The sequence below is a fragment of the Sorex araneus genome, chromosome 4, assembly GCF_027595985.1.
Source record: "Sorex araneus isolate mSorAra2 chromosome 4, mSorAra2.pri, whole genome shotgun sequence".
NCBI lineage: Eukaryota > Metazoa > Chordata > Mammalia > Eulipotyphla > Soricidae > Sorex > Sorex araneus.
In genome coordinates, this window is record NC_073305.1 from 195082236 (window position 1) to 195105395 (window position 23160).

General features: G+C 43.6%; 1 protein-coding gene across 1 annotated transcript; it reads right to left on the minus strand.

Annotated features, from left to right (window-relative positions):
• Positions 1-1768: 1768 nt before the first annotated feature.
• Positions 1769-2704, minus strand: LOC129404397 (olfactory receptor 2AE1-like). The gene has a single exon (XM_055136776.1). It carries the CDS (start codon positions 2702-2704, stop codon positions 1769-1771), a length of 936 nt encoding a protein of 311 aa, XP_054992751.1.
• Between the last annotated feature and the right edge of the window lie 20456 nt (positions 2705-23160).

The window sequence follows — 23160 nt, forward strand, 5'->3', positions numbered from 1 at the left end:
TGAAATTCATTAGTTATACAGTAGGGGGTAGGGGGTGGGGGCGGGGGGTATACTGGGGTTTCGGGTGGTGGAATATGGGCACTGGTGAAGGGATGGGTGTTTGAATATTGTATAACTGACATATAAACCTGAGAACTTTGTAACTTTCCACATGGTGATTTAATAAAAATTTTAAAAAAAAATGAAAAAAAAAGAGTTGTAACCAGGTGTCCATAGTATTCACACCACCCTAAAGTTTGACTATAAAAATCAGTGTGTAAGAGCCAATAAAATGAGAGTTGTTTGACCTCCAACTCTCCCCCTTCTGTGTGGTTCTTTCTCAGTGGCGGCGATGTGGGTGGCCACGGTGTGCAGAGGGTCAGGGCAGAGACTTGTCCTTCTCCCACTCCCTCTCCTATAGAGAGTAAGTCCGGTGGCTGGGGGATCCTACCCCAGTTTGCCAGGGTCAACTGGCCAGGATCCTGACAACAGACTATCCTTGCCACTGTAAATTCTCATTCAAAACGATCTAAATTATTTCTATATTGCCCTTTCTGAACTGTTCACTGAATCTTTGTGTGACAGAAAACTTTTATGGGTTTTTATTTGGGGTGTTTCTTTTATCGGTTTTGTTTTGTTTGCGGCCAACCTGGCAACTACTCCTGGCTCTGCACTCAGCAATGAAGAAATTATTCCTTGTGGTGCTCAGAGGACCACATGAGATTCCTGGGATCAAACCTGGGCATACGCAAGGCAAGCGCCTACTCACTGTACTACATCTCACTAAATCTTATGTCTTAACCTAACCCCCAATATTGGAGGTGAGGGCCCTTGGAAGATGATTAAGTCATCAGTAGAATTAGGTCCTTGGAAGGGGATTTTCTTGGGGCTGGAGCAATAAAACAGCAGGTGGAGTGTTTGCCTAGCACGCAGACAACCTGGGTTCAATTCCTAGCATCTGCATCTATTATGGTCCCCTAAGCACTGCCAGGAGTTAATTCCTGAGTGCATGAGCCAGGAGTAACCCCTGTGCATAGCCAGGTGTTACAACCCCACAAAAAGGGGGGCTTTTCTCATTACTTCAACCATGAGAGAGATGTCCAGGTTGAACCATGAGTTTACACTCACGAGACACAATACTCAGACTCCAACTTTTAAAAAACATAACTAGTATTTTCTGCTTCACCTGTCTCTCAAGATTTGTAAAAGCACTTGTAATAAAATATCTGAAAACTTTAACTTTTGGTATGGCCATAGATTCATATGTGTCTAAAGAGCTACAGAAAAAACTGTGTGTGACCCTACCCCCAGGTTCTTTTGGGTTTTCCAACCTTAAAAATTGTTTAGAAATAAAAAAACGGGGCCAGAGCAATAGTACAGCGGGGAAGACATCTGCCTTGCATGCAGCTGACCGGGATTTGATCCCCAGCATCTCTTGTAGTCTCCTGAGCAAAGCCAGGATTAATTCCTAAGTGCAAAACCAAGAGTAATACCTGAAGATCACTGGGTGTGACCCAAAAACAAAAAACAAAAAGAAGTGAAAACTAATTGTGCTTTATGCTGCCAATATAAAGGACAAGTTTAGTATAATGGCACAACAAATAACATGATAGTCTATGAGACTGAGATCCCCAAAACCAAGTTAGAATACAAGAATTGTGTATTTACCACCTTACTTTTAAGCAATTGGAGGACATCTTGATACCAAACTCTAAAATCTTAAGGCTTATCCAGATTGAGAATCTTACAGTATTCTACTCAGTACACAAGGCAACTACAACTATAGTATTTAAACGACCACATGTCTCCCCAGCACCCTCTTCACAGCCTTAGCCACATCCTTGTTGCGGAGAGTATAAATCATAGGATTCAGGGCCGGGGTGATGATGCTATAGAACACGGAACCAACCTTATCTTGCAGTGGAGTGCGCTGGGATCTGGGTCTCATATATGAGAAGATGCAGGTACCAAACCAGAGAGAAACCACAGTCAGATGAGAGCTACAAGTGGCAACGGCATTTCTCTTACTCCCAGCAGATCTCATCTGAATGACACTGTGTATGATGAAGCCATAGGAGATAGAGACCAAGAGGATGGGGAAGAGGAGGAGCAGAACAGTGCTGATGTACTCTGTCTTCTCATAAACAGTGATGTCTCCACAGACCAATTGCACAACAGCAGGAAACTCACAGTAGAAGTGGTGGATTGTTCGAGACCCACAGAAAGAGAAGTGCATCAAGATCATGGTGTGAATGAAGGAGTTCATGGATGCTGCCAACCATGATATGATAGCCATCATCAGAGCCACCTTCCTGCTCATGATAACAGCATAATGCAGTGGGTGACAGATGGCAACATAACGGTCATAGGACATGAGAGTCAGGAGCACACATTCAGCCCCTCCCACTGCCAAATAGACAAAGTGCTGGGTAGCACAGCCCACGAAGGAGATGGACTTCTTGCCCGACAGGTAGTTGGCAGCCATCTTGGGGATGATGGTGATGAGGACCATCAGGTCCATGAGGGAGAGCTGGCTGAGCAGGAAGTACATGGGAGTGTGCAGCCGACGGTCAGCACAGATGAGGAGAATGGTCAGGGAGTTGCCACTCAGAGCAACAAGGGCAACCACCAGGGTCAAGGAGAAAAGAAAGACGTGGGTGAGGGAGTCATCGAAGAGCCCTTCGAGGATGAAGTCAGCCAGCGAGGACTGATTGCTCTGCCTCATCGCCCTGCCCAGTCCTTTGGACACAGGAAGTGGAGATAAAAATTATACATATCAGAAATCTCAGATTTAGTATACTTAACACCAGGTACTTTTTATTCTGAAAGTTTTGAAAGGAGAGTGTTTCTATTATTATCCAACAATTCTAAATTAAAACATCATAAAGAGACAGAACCTAACTTGTTTTTCTCACAGGAAATTCAGAAATTCCAGTGTTTATGGACTCCTTATTTAAGTCTCAGGTCACACCATCCAGTGTTTGGAGGATACTCTCAGTTCCATGCAGAGGGATGCTCTACCAGTGCTCCAGTGTTCCTGCTGTTCCCGGTGCTGGAACCTAGGGCTCTAGCAATCAAGAGCTGCCCTCTAAACTTCCGCCCAAGTTTATAAACTCTAAAGTAGCAAGCTACAACTAGTTCCTTATCATTAAACATGAACTATATATATACACACATATGTACACATTGATACATGCAGAAACCCATATATAATATAATTTCTAAGCATATATGCATGTTAATTTTATATGTGTTCTGTGCATTAAATCTACACACATACATTTTTGCTTATTATATCAATCAGGACTCAACCTGAAAATTGAACCACTAAGAAATCTTAAATATTTGTGACTGGAGGGATAGTAGAGTGGATATGGCACTTGCCCTCCATGTAGCCAATACATGTTCAATTTCCAACAGCCCATCTAGTCCCCCAAACACCATCAGGAGTGATCTCTGAGCACAAAGCCAGGAATACTCACTGAGCACAGCTGTGTGTGGCCCAAAACCAAAAAACAAAGTAAATATTCATTTTACATATTCATTTAATAGTATACACTGAACGTTACCTCTAGGGACTGTGATCTGGTTAAGAATCTATGTAATGCAGTCTACAGTCCTCCGCTCTACCAGCTGAGCTATTAAAGGGGAAGGGCTGAAGCGATAGCACAGCGGTTGGGCGTTCGCCTTTCACGCCGACCAGAGTTCGATTCCTCCGTCCCTCTCAGAGAGCCCGACAAGCTACCGAGAGTATCGAGCCCGCCGCAGAGCCTGGCAAGCTACCCGTGCGTATTGAATATGTTAAAAACAGTAACAATAAGTCATTGAGAGGCAATAAGTCTCTCAATGAGAGACATTACTGGTGCCCGCTCGAGCAAATCGATGAGCAAGAGGATGACAGTGACAGTGACAGTAATGCAGTCATTTCTCTTAATTGAATCACTGTGAGATAGACCATCCAAAAGCTACTCATTATTGGGTTCCAGACATACAATGTTCCAACTCCCATCCCTCCACCTGTGTCCATTACCCATACCAATGTCCCAATATCCCCTGCATTTCACCCTACCTGCCTCTACTCTATGTCAGGTACCTCTCTCTCTCTCTCTCTCTCTTTCCTTCTCCTCCCTCTTCAATGCAGTCACCTCTGTGTCTGGTGCTAGAGGTCAGAGTCTGTGGGACTGGCAATGGGAAGGGATGATGAATCTGTGTGATAGATCAAGGACATGCTGGAGCCCCCATGCATGAGCTATCACCATCAAGGGCAGACTAGACCAGTTTCTACTGCCCCTCACTTGTTGCTGTGGTTATCACACAGAAGCAGGGCCCTTCCTAACTGGACGCAACACACACATTGATCGGTGGTAGGAGAGATAAAAAGTGCCCAGGGGGTAGGGACAGTATTGGCAGAGCTGGCTGCTACTCAACACCAATGAGTTGGGCAGGAAAATGGTCAGCAAGGAGTGGAAATGACAGAAATACTGTATTCCTTCTGCCCTCTGAATCCCTTCAAGCATCTCCCCGTGCTCACCTGAACCAGAAACAATCAAACAAACGAGAAAAAAAAACAGGAAGCCTGGGAAATGTAGCTTGCCCTAGCCAGACTAAAATACTGCAAAGGTCTTTGAGCCATTTCATGCCAAACTGGGACACACACACACACACACACACACACACACATTAACACACTTCTCCTTCAACCATATGTCATCTCAAAATAAACGTAATCAATTCATCCTTTTTTCATTACACAACTATTCTACATATGAACAAAATATAATATTGTCTTTCTCAGAAGATAATACAAAGTATGTGTATTATCTGTGGTTGATGTTCTTCTTGTCCTGTCTTATTCAGGACATTTATTCTTGTCCTGTTTTGATTATCTATAACTTAAAAACAAAAAAAATTGGTATACATATTTATAATATACTCAGATGGAAACAAGGAAGAAATAGTCTCTATGATGTATGTAGAATGGCTCCCATATGGAAGCACAAGCACATCCTGTGGATGTCCGTCAGAGCTCTTTCTAGTCACTCTTGTTAATGCTCAAAACAATATAACCATGGCACTGGGAGGAGGCTGTGTAAGTGCTCAGCAACATGGACTTCCACTCACCCGAGCAATCTCACTGGACTCTGATGGAATCCCAATCTGCCCGTTGCGAAGAACAACACTTATCCCAGATATGGAATCATTCCTGTAGGCATCAGCCAGTTACTGAGTGCATGGGAGCTTGCTATCCGGGAAGAGAAACTAATTGCAAGAGACATCTTTTCCTGGAAATGTATTTGTCTCTTTTGAGTGCAGTGCTTCTGTCACAGTACAAGCCTTGGATCGGTGGAATGTTTTGTTCGCCATAATGACATTCCATGAAGCATTGCTTCTAATTAAGAACCCACTTCACAACATCTGATGTCTGTGACTTGGTTCCTGATCCTGTGGTTCTCTCGTCTTAACATGTTCTCCATCATCCTGAAACAGTATTTGACAGAACAGAGGAAAGACCTTTGAGGTATAATTATAGCAACAGCTAGTTGAAAACAATTACTTTCAGATCAGTGTCATTTCGGAGATAATACAAGCATGAGAAGTCTATTGACTGGTATGAATTATTCTGGTTAGTTGAAATTGGGTTGGAGATAAGTAACAACCTGGAATGCAGGCATCTTTCTAGGATGCTTGTCTGTAATCCAAAGTACTGAGATGAAAGTTAGCAGAAAAATGACAATCAATACACACAGAACAGTTAGTGGCACTCATACTTCAGGAATGAAGACCTGGATCACCCAACCAGAAAAAAAAGAATACGGGTAACTGTGGACAAAGGGATTAAGGAATGGATTGTCAAAGAACATATGAATAACACCAACAATAAAACCTGAGCAGCTGCAGAAACTAAAGTGCAACAGCTACATGCATTTCCCCCAGTTTGGATAAGACTTATATATGCGTGTCACTTATTTTTGCTGTCTTGCCCCAACCATAATTTTTAACATAAATTTTATTAATTATTGAAAACCTCATATCTGAATACTTAGCAAAATATATAAAGGGGATATAAATGGAATCAATTCAGAATTAATTGATAAATAAGGGATTTTTTATATAACTATTGGTGAAGAGGTAGTGTGTTTTATATCCCCTACTTGGGAAAATGTGAAACTGGGAGAAGCGTTTTACTTGAGATTGTTGTCTCATGCTAAGTGCAAAGACAGCTTGATACTGCCTATATTTGGTGAATAAGTGTGGTCAAAGAGGTGTGTATCAATGTCACATTGACACATACAAAGAAACCTATGTACCTGGAAAAAAGCAAGAACTATGTCCTGGGTAGAAATGAGAGTCTCTGAATATGAATCGGGTCAATAAAACAAAGATTATGATACTTAACCAGACAAATTTTCCAAATACTCTTTACTACAATTGTCACATAAATACTAATCAGACTGAGTGCTAAACAGCACTGAGTGCTAAACATCCTAAACAGGATGAAATCCACCTGAAACTGTAAATTATGACCAAAATAGACACTCTATAATTCTTTGTCATTTTCTGCATAAACTTCTCCTGAGACCTGATGCATCCTAGGTTATATGTTTACATTTTGAAACAAAAATAGAAGAATTTTTATTCTTCAGACAATAATTTGGCTGCTACAAAAGAGGGCTAATGTATCACTCTTCGTCTATCTGCTGCCAAAAAAATCTTGTGGCTATGTAAGAGCTCATTTTCCCTGACACCTGCCTCCCCCTCTTACTCTCATCCAGCTGAGAAAGCCACCCACGTTCCTTGAACTTAGGGCCATATTCTCCCTTCTCTTCCCTCCGATGGTCTCCATCATCTCTGTAGATTTCTATATCAAACTGATTTGTGACCTGGAAATGACCTTTTTCTCTGCCTTCTCAGGTAGCTTTCCTCTGAACGGACCAACCTCACTTTCTGACCTAACCAATTAGAAAGCAAGTTGGCAGTGCCAGGTTCTAAAATTAGTTTCCTGGAGACCCCTCTCCAACCTCAACTTACCTGAGATTTGCTCTGCAATACGATAGGCAGGGAGCTGGCTATGCCCACATTAACTCATAGACTGGCCTTTGACCATGCAAGGAAACCTTTTCTGAGGTTGCTCATCTACCTTCCTTCTCCAACCACAGAAATCTCCATTAATGGGGAACTGTCCTGGAGGAGATTGTTGTCCACACAGACATTTTTTATACTAATTTCTTGGGAGCAGGTTACCACCAGGACAACAAAACATGATACTGTGTGATGCTCTTATAATATGGTCCCAGATTTTGACCTCCCTCGGAACTCAGTAGGAACTTGGAACTAACTGAACTTCTTTAAACTCTGCTAGAAGGAGCCTGGAATCAAACCTAAACTTAGTCCAACTCTCTCTAGGCAAGAAGAACACTGAGGCCTTGGACAATGAGAATGTCCATAAATGCTACCTAGTAGAGATGTCTTAATGCCAAGTTTATCATCAATGAGTGCAGAATCAAAAGAAAGGTTGTTCTGAATTTTTGGCTTTGCTCGATCTCTGAAGCTTTCTCTGCTTAGATTCATCTAGAATAAGACAAGAATTGGACTCGAGCCCTGCAGACTTAGAATAAGTTCCTTGCTCACTGCATGGATGTTTCCTTAGCAAAAGTTACAGAGTTTACAATGAGGACAGACTTAGCTGGACTCAGCCAAGGAGAAGAAGGAGGGAATCACTTGTGAGATAGGAAGCAGCTGCTTACCCAGAGCACCAGGCTGTCTGTCAGCTATGGCTAATTGTGGACACTAAATATCTGACCAGAGGGATTCCAGCACAGGGACACATCCTGAACCTCTGCTGGAGACCCAGTCCTCAAGATGCCAATTAGACTTTCCATGAGTACTGAGTTAAGTGTTCCCAAAGGGCTTTTTCTGCAGGTTGTGCTAGGGAGCTGGGCAATGAGACATTTCTGGTATGTGGCAGCAAGAAGGAAAACTTGCTGGAAAACTTGGAAATATCCTCTCCAAAGTCCATTTCTTCAGGGGAGAAACAATTTCTAATGTTCCTGGTTAGATTTTCATCTTGGGAGTCACAAGGAACATGTGACATATCTATTATCTTAAGTTACTAGTCATTTTTTTATTCTAGACTTCTTAATAAATGTAAGTGATAGATCCTTCATCAGAACATAAAAACGCTTGATTTTGCTCTAAAACATTCCTTTGTACATGGCCCAGAGAAATAGGACAGGGGCTTAGGTGCTTAGCTTGCATCCCACCAGTTGTGGTTTGATCCCCCGCCCAGAGGCAAACCAAAAAGATCCCTTATATGTACACATCATATTGATGCCACAGGAGCTAACTTTAACACTTCCATTATACATCAGAGGAAGTAATGAACCAAGGAATGAAGCACTTCGACTTGAAGCCCTGATCAGGAAAAAGTCTGAAATCCAAAATCGTCACATGAGATGGATCAATTTTATTATCCAAAGAGCTACTTGCATTTATTAAAAAGAATTCCAATTGCAATAGACATATAGCAGAACCTCCACTGTAAAAAACTTTTTTAATAAACTCTTTTTAATCAACACTACTATGCACTCTTACACTCAAAAGAATTGAGCCCTGGTGAATATTTCAATACCCATTTTATCATCTGCTTCATGAAACTTCTACTCTAATAGAACCCTAAATGCAGCTGAAATTTTACCTTTTCTTGGGCTTTTTTAAGATATAAAAATTCTTATCGACAGCCTCATGAGTAAAAAATAACAAAATACATAGAATATATTTCCTCATAAAAAAATCTAAAAGTTGAAAATATTGCAACCAAAATGTATTGGGTAGCCTGTTATGTCAGATCTTAACTGCCAATAAATTACCTGCAATCAAGAGAGAAAATAAACAAAGAGCTACTTGCTGGGTAATTTCCATCCTGGCCCATCAGAGCACAGTTTTGATCTTCTTCTCCAACATCAGTCCATTGCAAGTAGCTGTGTAGTGTCCTACTCGGAAATTCCTTTTTTCCAAATCCAGAGTGAAACTGACTGCCAAGTTCTCCCTGTGATACAAGCCAGGAATCAGCCATTTTCCTGTTTCTTTTCTAGAAGGTGCTGCTCTGGCTGTTTTTCTCTTCATGGTTCCCTTCAGTCCAGGTTGGGCCTGGAAGATTCCCAGGTGCTATTACTGGCAGGGGTGAGGAAAGTGTATATTCTACTTGCCCCTTGGGGTACCAGACCTAAGACCAGGCTGCCTGTAGCTGTGGGCACGCTTCAGGATGCCCTGTGGATGCCAGGGGTTGACAAGGAGGTCAATCTAGATTAACTTTACCCCTTGTCCTTTCCAGGGGGAATGGCCAGTGGGGAGTGCTTCTGATCCTTTTCTGTATTACCTGGGTCCAGCACTTAAGAAGACCCTCCACAGCCGCACCCCATCTTTGGCTGTGTGGACGCTGGAGGTTTCAAAGGATTCTTCAGTCTCAGCCCCCTGCTCTAGGCTAGAAAACCTAGCAGTTGACAGTTCAGTCTCTAATGCAAATCTGTTTTGTTGGGGAGCCACCAATGAAGGGCTGGGGCGTGGCTCACTGGGAGAGCTTTGCCTTTGCTCCTATGAGGCCCTGGGTCTAATGCTGACACCTAGTGGTCCAACTAAACACTCATTTCCGGCCACAGGTCTAGGTATGAGCCAGGCCCTCTCCCAGCACGCAGCTCCTTTGTTTTACAAACGTTGATTGATTTACACCACTCACCAGTTGCCCCAGATTTAAGTATCTTTCCTTTGCTTCTTATTTTTTAAAATCTCACTGTATCTGTAAAGATTGAGTTCCCAAAATCCTGAGGCCCCTGCTCAGTCTTAATAAAAGCAGAATCTCAGACTACTCAGAGCAAGAATCCCAAAGAGGAGTCCTGTTGTAATCCTGCCTTAAAGGAGGAAACGCCAATGAGAAAATCAAAAGGGTGAGTGCAACCAGTAATTTCTCGACATTGACATTATCTTCAATACACTGAGATCCACATAAAACACATCTGGGTGTAGAATTCTCTCAGCAGAGTCTTATTCTGGAATACTTCTTGGTTGTTCCACTTGTTTGAGGGGGAACAAAGATGTAGTGTTTCTCAGGGGTTGAGATAATGTCTTGCATCCTCACATGAGTGTGCCCTGAGTTCAATCCCCATCACCACCAGAAAAATAAAAATCATAAAATTTATTTGTTTGGATCTTATAAAAGAAAATTAACCTCTAGTTTACTGTCAGTGGTGTATTTTCTTCAGTGAAATCTGGAAAGATCCTCTTGAGAGATCATGGCAAAATATGAAAATTTCTCTTATCCCAACAAGTGTAAGAAAACTGCAGCAGCAGATAAGGGAAAAACTTGTGATGCAGGTTGAAGCTCATAAAAGAAAAGTCATGGCATGTCACGGGCTTGAAGTCAAACGGTTTGAAGCAGGACCAGAGTAAGTGACATAAGGGGCCTAGGGTGTAGTGAGCAGGCCTTCACCATATAGCTTGCAGTCAAATATTTGCATAAACAGGTTGAGAAAGCCATTTTACAAGAACCTGAGACTGGGACATTTTTACAAGAGCAGGATGATTAGCCAACAGGAACAGATAGATCAACCCTCTGGATATCTATTGGGTTTTTCTTTTTCTTTTTTTTTTTTTTTTGGCTTTCTAGTACATTTATTTGCGCCTTTCCTGAGTATGAACATAGATCAGGACCTCCTACCATGGCCTGGTCAGCCAACAGGCCAAGAACCCAGGGATCAGTCTGTTTTCCCGCTATAGACTACATTATTTAAAAAAATAAACTTTACAATAATACTTTTTTCTCTCATCTGTTGGGCATTACTTTGATAATTTTGTTTCTTTAAAAAAAGGAAAGAAAAATGAATCATGTTACATGGAAGTCTTGAAAAAGTTACTTCCTTTCATAGTATTAAAACTAGAATATTATGTTCATCTAACTGCTATTGTAGAAAACAGGTTCTAGATTTCACCCTTCATCTAAAGTCATTTTTGTTATATGTAAGGTTTTTTTTTTTGATGTTGATGTTCTTTTTGTTGCATTTAGAATCTGTTCCTCCGCCATTTAAATTTTCTTTTACTTACATTAAAAAAAAAAAGGAAAGAAAGGGGAAAACACATGATATATGTATATGGGTGTATATACATATATGTTGGGAGCCTTTGGATATCTATTGTTATCTCCCCTAGTTGTCCCAGGTGCCATTAGTTATTTCTAGTTTTACCTTAAGGCCGTGACGCAAGTAGATTGAAGCCTAAGCATACATAAGCGCTGTGGAGTTACAATAAAGTAGCTTTTGCTCACCTCTCTCTGTATGTGTGTATGTGTGTGTGTGTGTGTGTGTCTCCCGTCTCCCGATCACTCTCACACCCTCTCCTAGTGAACCCCGTTATCCGGTTCCGCGGGTTGGGTCGGGTGGCGCCCAACGTGGGCCGACGCACGAGGGACCCCTTTGAAGAGCACCACTGGAGAAGTGCCCATGTTCATAGAAGTCACCACTGTAGGAGTGGGCGAGGACTTCGGGAAAGGCAAGAGGTGATTATCCCCTATTTGTTTCAACCTAGATCTGGAATAGACTAGGTGGTCGGAAGACGGGTCTAAAAGAAAAGCTAAGGCAATTCCTTCCTTTTCCATCTTCCATTTTCCCCCACCTATAGGGTGCTTGACATCTATTCCTTTCGTTTGCTTTTCACCACAAAACCTTGGCATTTTTGTTATAGTGCTTTTACCTTTCTTCGTTATCCTCTTTGTGTGCCTTTTCGAACGTTGTTTTCACTAGTCATCAGTTCCGTTATCTTCCCTGTGGGCACAGGTCGGGCATTTAAACGCCACTAGTGTGCCTGCCGTTAGAAATCTGCCGTGACAGGATTAGAGGGTCACAGCTTCGAATCCCAGATAAATTCGCGTCCCCTGAAGAAGAAAAATTGTGCATCGAATAGGTACTCGTTATTAAGCATCTCATTTGTCAATTTATATTTGGATGTTGGTGACTCTTCTCACTCTTACTTTCTTTGCTCTTACCTTTTTATGTCTGTCATGGGACAAGGATTATCAGTCGGAGAAAAATTCATAATCGATCTAAAAACAGCATTAAAAACTAGAGGAGTAAAAGTTAAAAAGAAAGACTTGGTCCAATTTTTTACATTTCTTGATGATTTCTGCCCTTGGTTTCCTCAAGAGGGCACTATCAATGAGAGGCGTTGGAAAAGGGTAAGAGACGCCCTTCAGTACTTCTATATGACGTTTGTGCCTGAAAGGGCTCACATCACCATCTATAATTATTGGTCACTGATTAATGAGATCCTAAGTGTTAGGGTATGGCACCCTGATATACAGAGAGCAGTAACAACTTGTCAGGGCTATTTAGAGGAGAGAAAACCTAGGTCTTCCTCGTCTTCCTTCAAATAAAATCAAGTCCTAGTCTTAAGTCCCTCCACTCTAATGGCCCTGACTCTAAAGGCTGTTTCTATCACCATGCTGCCCATTCACAATCCTGTAATTAAATCCAAGACCTTGAGTCAGGAACCAGCAGTATTCCATTCCATATGTCAAATTCCTCCTGATCAACTTCCCCCTGATGAAGAGGCAGAATTGGAAACAGAGGCCGCCCATTATACTCATCTTGACCGGCCTCCTTTCTTCCAACAATCTCCTCCATATAACTTTCCTGCCTTCCAGCTTCCCAAGGCTATGTTGGGTCATAAATGCCCACAGGGAGTCATGCCCCCTCAGCTACTATCCCAGCCGATGAGCCACAACCTGTCCTTTTCTTCCTCCCCTCCCTGACTTTGGTCAAGCCAAAAAAACCTCGTCTCACATATAAAGGTGCTACGAGAGGCGATTCCATTAAAAAAGGAACATAACTCTCGAGTGGCAGAACTTCGGCCCTCGATCTTGAGCTCACAGAGCCGTCAAAGGTTCTGGCCAAGTCTGACTCTTCAAAACTTGCCCGAGAGTCACCAGGAAAGAACATGGTGGGACTGTTCCCTGAACAGCCAAGTGTTAAGCAATCTAGTACTCCCGCTTTGCAGGTCTTTCCTGTAAAAGAAATAATTAAACAAGAAGGCGAGGGAGAAGACAGACATGAGATAGCCCAAAGGGAATATCATTGCTTGGGCTTTAATACTTTTAAGGAGTTGAAGTACCTCCACTACCCAGTCACTGCCACACTTGAGGCCGCTCTCCAGAGACTTGGGCCAAACCTCACGCATGAGTGAAGCCCCACAAAACCAGGTAAGCAGAACTTTGTGACCTTGGACTCTAGGCTCAATGAGACCCAAAAACAAGATCCTCTATCTGCCTCCTCCAATCTCCAGCACCTTAGGGAGGGGGTCAAACCCAGAACCCCCACCCTACACAAGCCAGATAAAAACCTCACCAGCCAACCCCCACTATATCACTACCCAGCCACTGCCACACTCCAGGCCACTCTCTGGACCATATGACACTCACCATAAGACACTTAAATATCCATTTTCCATAATTCCTGCACCATATTTAATAAGGTTCAAATATGGTGTGAACCACGGGAACACCTCTAAGGGAGATTGGAGGCCACCCTACATGCCTCCATCCCTCTCGGAGAGCCCAGCAAGCTACCGAAAGTACCCCACCCACATGGCAGAGCCTGGCAAGCTACCCGTGGCATATTCTATATACCAAAAACAGTAACAACAATTGGCCTCATTTACCTGACACCGAAAGAGCCCCCAATATGACAGCGTTAAGAAAGATGAGCAAGGAGAGGCTGAAAAAATATCAGGGATAAACTAGACTGTCAAAACAAAGAAAGACTAAAATGACTGTGTGTACTGTCAGTGCACATATGCTGGCATCGAAAGCATCCATCTAGGACCTGATGGTGGAAGTGCAGAAGATCAAGTACAATGTCATTGGTCTGACTGAAATGAGAAGACATCGATCACATCACGCCGTTTTCGACACTGGAGAAAAATTGTTCCTTGGAACATGCGACAACAGAGGCATCAGGGGCATTGGTGTCCTTGTCAACACGAACTTGGCCATGAGCATTGATTCATTCGAAACCCTAACAACCCGAATTGGATGATTATGCTCGAATAGATGTAGCTCACTGCTGGAAGTTTCTATCTTTGTAATCTACACACCAACATCCACCTACGATGAAGAAGAAATTGAGAAGTTCTACATGGAACTGGAGAAGTACTATAAAGAAGACCACACCTTCTACAAGATCATTGTTGGTGATTTTAATGCCAAGATAGGAACAAGAAGGTCGCCTGAAGAACTCCACATTGGGACCCATGACTTAGAATGGAACGATCAGGGTGAGAGACTGTCTGAGTTCATCATGTCGACCAAGACCATCCATGGTAAGTCACAGTTCCAAAAGGCCCAATCTAAACACTGGATATGGGAGTCTCCCAGTGGACAGTTTAACAATGAAATTGACCACATCATATTCAATCGAAGGTTTTGCCTGACCAATGTCGCTGTTGTCGCAAAATTCAAAACGGGATCTGACCACCATCTCCTTCGTGTAAAATTCTACTTCACAGAGCAGGGAGAAAAGCCTGCAAAATTTAAATCTAAGAAGACAACTCCCAGAATGACCACCAACTGGGAGCTCTTTGACACTATTGCAGCAACGTGGGAAGATGCCATCCTTGACAACATCGATGAGGAATACGATCGAATGGTTCAGCACCTCCATGTCTGCGCGAAGAATGCTGAGTGAGAAAGCCACAAAAAGACACCTGTCTTCAGAAACTCTCGAGCTCATTTGTCAACGCGCTTTGGCGAGAGCCTCAGGCAACCACAAGCTAACGTCTGAGCTCACAAAGCTGTGCAGAGAAGATATAAAGGAAGACCTCAAAGAGAGAAGAGCAGTAGTGTTGGTCGATGCTGCAGAAGCCGGGAAAAGTATTTGCAATGCTCGCCTGTCCTTTGCCAACTACAAGACCAAGATGACTGCCTTCTGACGTCCTGATGGATCTATCAGAAATCTTCCAGAAAGGCAATGAAGAGGATTTTTCATGACTTCTACTCAGATCTCTTCGACAGCCATGTCCACCTACCAAATTCCACAGGATGGATATGTCGTTCTCAACATCCTCCCTTCCCAAATCTGACACCATTTCATCAGTAAAGATGCGTACAGCACCCAGTCCAGACAAGGTCAGACCCGAACACCTGAAGAATCTGCCGCAAGTACTATCAATACACTGGCTCGATCTTCACACGCTATCTGTCTGAATGCAAGGTTCCATCCCAGTGGAAAACCAGCAGAACTGTTCTGTTGTACAAGAAGGGAGACATCCACAACATCAGCAACTATCACCAAATCTGCCTGCTGTCTGTCATCTACAAGTTGTTCACTTGTATCATCCGGAATGGAATAGGCAGAACACTAGATGAAGGACAACCATGCAAGCAAGCCGGGTTCCGAAAAGGATTCAGCATGATAGACCATATCCACACAGTGACCAAAACTCATTGAATTTTCGAGAGAGTTCAAGATGCCGCTCTGTCTAACGTTCATCGACTTAAAGAAGGCCTTCAATTCTGTTGACACTGAAGCAGTCATTGAAGCCCTAGCCAAACAGGGCGTTCAAACTCAGTACATCAAGATACTCCGCGAGCTGTATTATGGATTCACCACCAGGATCTCACCATTCTACAAGGAAGTGATCATTGACATAAAGAGAGGGGTTGGACAGGGCGATACCATTTCACTGAAACTCTTCAGTACCACCCTCGAGAAACTCATGCGACGACTGGAATTGGAAGGAATAGGAGTGAAGATAGACGGTCGGCAACTACACCATCTCTGATGACATCATTCTCATAACGCCAAACATTAGCCCAGCAGCACAAATGCTGGCTGACTTTGACCACGAGTGTGGAAAGGTCAGACTGCAGCTGAACCTCAACAAGACAGTGCTCATGAAAAACAAACTAGTCCCTGAAGTTCCATTTGCTCTCAATGGAATGAACTTCTCCGAATGCAGCAGCTATGTGTACCTGGGTCGAGAACTCAACATGAGGAATGACTTGGCACCAGAACTGCATAGGAGGAAGAGAGCAGCATGGAACACATTCAAGAGTGTCAAAGAAGTGATTAAGAGGATAAAGGACCTCCAACTTCGGGCACATCTTTTTGATTCCGGCACTCTTCCTACACTAACGTATGCATCAGAGACCTTGGCCCTACGCAAACAGGATGAGAACACTATTCAAGTCTCACACAGAGGAATTGAAAGAGCTATGCTAGGAGTATCACGTCTCACTCAAGTGAGAGAAGGAATCCTGAGTTCCGATCTCCATTGATAGTCAAGAATCAGGGATGCTGTCTTGTTTGCCAAAACGTCAAAACTCAGATGGGCCAGACATGTGATGCAATTCAGAGACATCCCAGCTCAGAGAAGACCACAGGACTAGAGCTGTTACCGACTGGATTCCACGGAACATCAAAATACCACATGGCTGCCCACCAAGAGATGGTCAGACTTCTATGTCAAAACCCTGAATGAACGATTTGAGGCTCTTCCTGTTCCTGGATGAGCAGATATCATTGGGCTACACTAGCATGCAACAGGGACAAATGGAGACGTTACTGGCACCCACTCAAGAATACAAAGATCAACAGGAAGACAAGTGATACAAGTGATACAAGGAGTTGAAGGCAGCTGTAACAGTATGGCCCCGTAGCCCCTTTTACTCTCTAAATCCTTGATCCTAGGAGATCATATTTATCTGCGGGCCTGATAGCCCCATAACCCATAAAATGTTAAACAGTGGCTTTATACCAGGAGCAGGCATGGGAAGAGAATTGCAGGGAATGACGGATCCTATTGACCCCAGGCCCAACAATGGCAGAAGTGGATTGGGAAATTTTTAATAAAGGCCACCGACACTCCTGCACCCCATGCAGACAAAATAATCTGGAAATCTGATGATCCAGTATGGGTTGATCAGTGGCCTTTGACCAGCCATAAGCTGGCAGCTGCAGAGCAGTTAGTGCAGGAACAACTCTCCGCAGGCCATATAGAGCCCACCACTTGTCCTTGGAACACCCCCATTTTTGTAATAAAAAAGAAATCAGGCAATTGGCGATTGCTTCAAGATTTAAGATAAATAAACAGAACCATGGTGATCTTTGGAGCCCTGCAACCTGGCTTGCCTTCCCCAGTTGCTATCCCCAGCTCTTATAAAAAAATTGTTATTGATTTAAAAGGCTGCTTTTTCTCTATCCCCTTACATCCCACAGACAGGAACAAATTGCCTCCGGAAAGTACAGACCATTGAGCCCTTTTCTTTCCTAAGATTTGACTTAAAAGGGGCCAGGTCCTGGTCCAGAAAACTCAAATAAGAACCTCACATTTAAAAACTCTTAATAATTTTCAAAAATTGTTAGGAGATATATATAGTCTTAGACCTTATTTGCACATTACCTCTGGGGATCTTAAACCTCTGTTTGATATAGTAAAGGGTGATCCGAACTCTGCCTCTCCAAGAGAAATGACATCAGAGGGCCTGCAGCAAAGGCCTCTATCTTCTTTATCGTATCATGAGGTTACATTAAGAGCATTCCTCATATCCTCTTTTACAGGTTGTGAAATGGAAAACACCAGGACTCTATATTTTGGATTAACAATTCCTTCCTTTGGAATTTACAGGTGCCTCAGTTTCCGAAGGAGGAAGGAATGACTTTTTTTTTTGCTTTTTGGGTCACACCCGGTGATGCACTGGGGTCACTCCTGGCTCTGCACTCAGGAATTACTCCTGGCTGTGATCAGGGGACCATATGGGATGCTGGGAATCGAACCCGGGTTGGCCGCGTGCAAGGCAAACGCCCTACCGGCCGTGCTATCTCTCCAGCCCCTAGGACTCTATATATCAGATTAACAATTCCTTCCTTTTACCCTATCCTTGGAATTCACAGGTGTCTCAGTTTCCGAAGGAGGAAGGAATGATTTTTTTTTTTTTTTTTTTGCTTTTTGGGTCACACCCGGCGATGCACAGGGGTTACTCCTGGCTTTGCACTCCAGAATTACTCCTGGCGGTGTTCGGGGAACCATTGGGATGCTGGGAATCGAACTCGGGTCGGCCACGTGCAAGGTAAAAGTCTACCCATGTGCTATTGCTCCAGCCCCAAGAAAGGAATGACTTTTAATAGGAACACCTTTTCATTTCTCTCTAGGATATCCATTTGTATTGGAGCTCCCCGTGTCACTTTCTCTACCCTTAGGCATGGAGATGTACCAAACCCCTATGGTCGAAGCCTCTGATAACTTTAAAAAACTGTTTTTTCCAAACATAAGCTAGGTCACACATATATGGCTATCAGTGAGCTGACCAGAGAATGGCTGCATTCCCCTGCTGAAGAACTCCTGACAGAAGTTGTGATGCTCCTGATCCAGTGCTCCCTGCCTGATCCAGTGCTTCATGAAGTTCATCAGACTCTTATAGCTGCTCCCCTGGGACTCATTGCTGTGACCACTACTGCTGCTGTTGCAGAAACAACTTTTCAAATTTTGATCCGGACACTTCATTTCCTCAAAAATGTGACTAAATGACTCTGATCAGCCCTGGACAGTGCAGGACAATTGGGCACTTTACAACAAGCACTGGTCTGGGTTCAGGGATGGACTGAAGTTTTAGTACAACTAATGAGCCTTTTGTGTTTGGAATTATTCTTCTATTTCAAAGTTTTGTGATTCTGTAAACAAAAAAGGGGGAGGTGGGATGTAGGGTGTCATTGGTATGTCCTGTTCCCCTTGCCACAGGAAGCTTAGGTTTATCACAGTGCTCCCGAGGCACTTCCATTCCACTGTGTTTATCTGTAAACGCCTCCCTATGCTCTCTTCCCCAACCGGTCTATCACCTTTTAGCCTAATCAGACTCTGTTAACTCGTAAGGTCAGATTCCCCAGAAATCTATGATTTTAGATGTCTGAGTGAAATACTGCCTTTCTCCTCTCCTTATGTCTTTTGAATAGTTTACTTTAAAGCAATGTTCTTTTCGTATGGAAAAAGGAAGACAGTTAATATTATGCCTTTATAACTTGGGATTTAGTTGGCTTTTAATATTATTCATTCCTGGGCATCTGCTTTCTCGACTTAAGCCTCAGTTTCCCTTAGTTCTTGGCACCCCAAAAGCAGGGTCCCATCGAGGGCCTGGAACATCGAAAAAAGACAGTGAGAGTAGGAACAAAGTTGGTTTCAAACCTGGTTCTCCACTTCCCTTTGGATAACTACTCTGTTACTCACCATCCTCGGCCCTTTAATTGGATTACTGCTATTAATTTTCTACAGGCCATGGGCCTTTAGATGCCTGACTACCTTCGGTAAACAACAATTAGACTCTTTGCAAGCTAAGCCCATACAAGTTTACTACCATCGACTAGATCTAGAGTATAGGGGATATGTTGAGGAGCCTAGTGCCTTGATAGATGCCCTATAAGCTTGAAAATTCCTGTCTACCGACGCCCGCTAGCATTTGGGGCCAGCACTCGTTCTCCAAGCTGGGCACCTTCAAAGAACAGAATGGTTTATCTGCAGGCAAGGAGTTCCCCACTATTATTAGGAATTGATAACAAACCCTTGCCAAAGAGCACGCCTATCTGCATGTAGGCTAGGCCCCAAGAACATCTCCCCCATACAAAAGTGGGTCCAATTTCGCTTGGGTCTGACTTCGACCCTGGAGGAGGATAGGCCTCTACTCTCCTTTTCTGGATCATGTCCTATTGGAGCTACACTGGCTCTAAGAAAAAGAAAGGGAGGAGATGTGGTGAGCGGGCCTTCAGCATATATCTTGCAGTCAAGCATTTGCATAAACAGTTTGAGAAAGCCATTTTACAAGAACAGGAGGACTGGGACATTTTTACAAGAGCATGATGGTTAGCTAAGAGGAACAGACAGATCAGCCTTATGGATATCTACTGTTATCTCCCCTTTTTGCCCCGGATGCCATTAGTCACTTCTAGTTTTACCTTAAGGCCAAGTCCAAAATAGATTGAAGCCTAAGCATACTAAGCGCTGTGGAGTTACAATAAAGTAACTTTTGCTCACCTCTTTCTGTATGTGTGTGTGTGTGTTTTTCTCCCCTCTCCCTATCACTCTCGCACTCTCTCCTCGTGAACCCCGTTATCTGATTCCGTAGGTCGGGACACTAGGGTACCACATTTTTATTTTATTTTTTAATTTTTTTTCTTTTTTGAATCACACCCGGCAGTGCACAGGGGTTACTCCTAGGTTTACTCTCAGGAATTACTCCTGGAGATGCTTAGGGGACCATATGGGAAGCTGGAGATTGAACCCAGGTTGGCCACCTGCAAGACAAATGCCCAACCTGGTTTGTGCTATCGCTCCAGCACCTGCTGTACCACATTTAAGAAGTCCTCAGTCTCGGGGACACGCAGGAACGTATGGACCTGGAAGCAAGTCTTTCATGCACATCCCCATTTGCCTCAGCCTCACCCTGGACTCTAGAGTGTGGTCCCTGCTCTCTGTAGCCACCTAGAACCTAATGGAGTTAACTAAGTTCCTCTACACCTCACTTACCATAAGATGGGTTGATCCTGACTGCCTACTTCCCAAAATTTTGTATTAGAATTCAGGAAGTTATACTGGATGCTATCAAGTGAATGACCTGATATAATATGGATATCACTTCACTTGTATCACTTGTCATCCCATTGATCTTCAATTTGCTGAAGCGGGCGCCAGTAACGTCTCCATTTGTCCCTGTTGCATGCTAGTGTAACTCAATGATATCTGCTTGTTCCAGGAACAGGAAGAGCCTAAAATCATTCATTCAGGGATTTGACGAAGAAATCTGACCATCTAGTGGTGGGCGGCCAACGAGGTCTTCTGACATTTTGTGGAATCCAGTCGGTAACAGCTCTAGTCCACCAGTCGTCTCTGAATCGCATTACATGACCAGCCCATCTGATTTTTGATGCCTTGGCAAAAGAGACAGCATCCCTGATTTTTGACCATCAATGGAGGTCAGAACTCCAGATTCCTTCTCTTTTTTGAGTGAGACATGATATTCCCAGCATAGCTCTTTCAATTCCTCTTTGGGATACCCTAATAGCATTCTCATCCTGTTTGTGTAGGGCCCAGGTCTCTGAGGCATATGTTAGTGCAGGAAGAACGGTGGAATAGAAAAGATGTGCCTGGAGTCGGAGGTTCTTCGTTCTCTTAACCACCTCTTCGACGCTCTTAAATGCATTCCACGCTGCTCTCTTCCTCCTGCGCAGTTCTGGCACCAAGTCGTTCCTCATGTTGATTTCTCAACCTAGGTACACATAGCTGCTGCATTCGGAGAAGTTCATTCCATTGAGAGCAAATGGAGCTTCAGGAACCAGTTCGTTTTTCATGAACATCATCTTGTTGAGAGTCAGCTGCAATTCGACCTTTCCACACTCGTGGTCGAAGTCTGCTAGCATTTGTGCCAGTTGGCTACTGTTTGGTGTTATGAGAACGATGTTATCAGAGAAGAGGAGGTGGTGTAATTGCCGACCATCTATCTTCACTCCCATTCCTTCCCATTCCAGTCATCGCATGATGTTCTCGAGGGCAGCACTGAAGAGTTTCGGTGAAATGGTATCACCCTGCCGAAACCCTCTCTTTATATCAATGATAACTTCCTTGTAGAATGGTGAGATCCTGGTGGTGAATCTACAATATAGCTCGAGGAGGATTTTGATATACTGAGTTTGAACGCCCTGTTTGGCCAGGGCTTCGATGACTGCCTCAGTCTCAACAGAATTGAAGGCCTTCTTTAAGTCGATGAACATTAGACAAAGCGGCATCTTGAAGTCTTGCGAAACTTCAATGAGTTTGGTCACTGTGTGGATATGGTCTATTGTGCTGAATCCCCTTCAGAACCTGGCTTGCTCGCATCGTTGTCCTTCATCCAGTGTTCTGCCTATTCTATTCAGGATGACATGAGTGAACAACTTGTAGACGACAGACAGCAGGCAAATTGAACAATAGTTGCCGGTGTCGTGGATGTCTCCCTTCTTGTACAACAGAACGGTCCTACTTGTTTTCCACTGGGACGGAACCTTGCATTCAGACAGGTAGCGTGTGAAGAGTCTGGCCAGTGTATTGATGAGTACTGGCGGCAGATTCTTCAGGTGTTCGGGTCTGACCTTGTCCAAACCAGGTGCTGTTTATGTTTTTACCAGCGAAATGGTGTGTCGGATTTCAGAAGGGAGAATGTTGGGAACAACATATCCATCCTGTGGAATTTGGTATCTGGGCAGGTGGACATGGCTGTCAAAGAGATCTGAGTAGAAGCCGTGAATAATTTTCTCCATTGCCTTTCTGAAGGATGTGATAGATCTATTGGGACGTCGGAGGCCAGTCATCTTGGTCTTGTATTTGGCGAAGGACAGGCGAGCATTGCGAATACTTTTCCCGGCTTCTGCTGCACTGGCCAACACTGCTGCTCTTCTCTCTTTGAGGTCTTCCTTTATCGAATCTCTGCACAGCTTTGTGAGCTTGGACGTTAGCTTGTGGTTGCCTGAGGCTCATGCCAAACCATGTTGACGAATGAGCTCGAGAGTTTCTGCAGACAGGTGTCTTTTTGTGGCTTTCTCACTCTTGACATTCTTCACACAGAAATGGAGGTGCTGAATCAGTTGATCATATTCCTTGTCGATGTTGTCAAGAACGGCATCTTCCAACGTTGCTGCAATAGTGCCAAAGAGCTCCCAGTTGGTTATTCTGGGAGTTGTCTTCTTAGACTTAAATTTTGCAGGCTTTTCTCCCTGCTCTGTGAAGTAGAATTTTGCACGAAGGAGAAGGTGGTCTGATCCCGTTTGGAATTTGGGGACAACAGCGACATCGGTCAGGCAAAACCTTCTATTGAATATGATGTGGTCAATTTAATTGTGGAACTGTCCACCGGGAGACTCCCATGTCCAGTGTTTAGATTCAGCCTTCTGGAACTGTGAGTTACCATGAATGATCTTGGTCGACATGATGAATTCAGACAGTCTCTCACCCCGATCGTTCTGTTCTGGGCCATGTGTCCCAATGTGGATTTCTTCAGGTGACCTTCTCGGACCTATCTTGGCATTAAAATCACCAGCAATGATCTTGTAGAAAGTGCGGTCTTCTTTATAGAACTTCTCCAGTTCCTTGTAGAACCTCCCAATTTCTTCATCATAGTTGGAC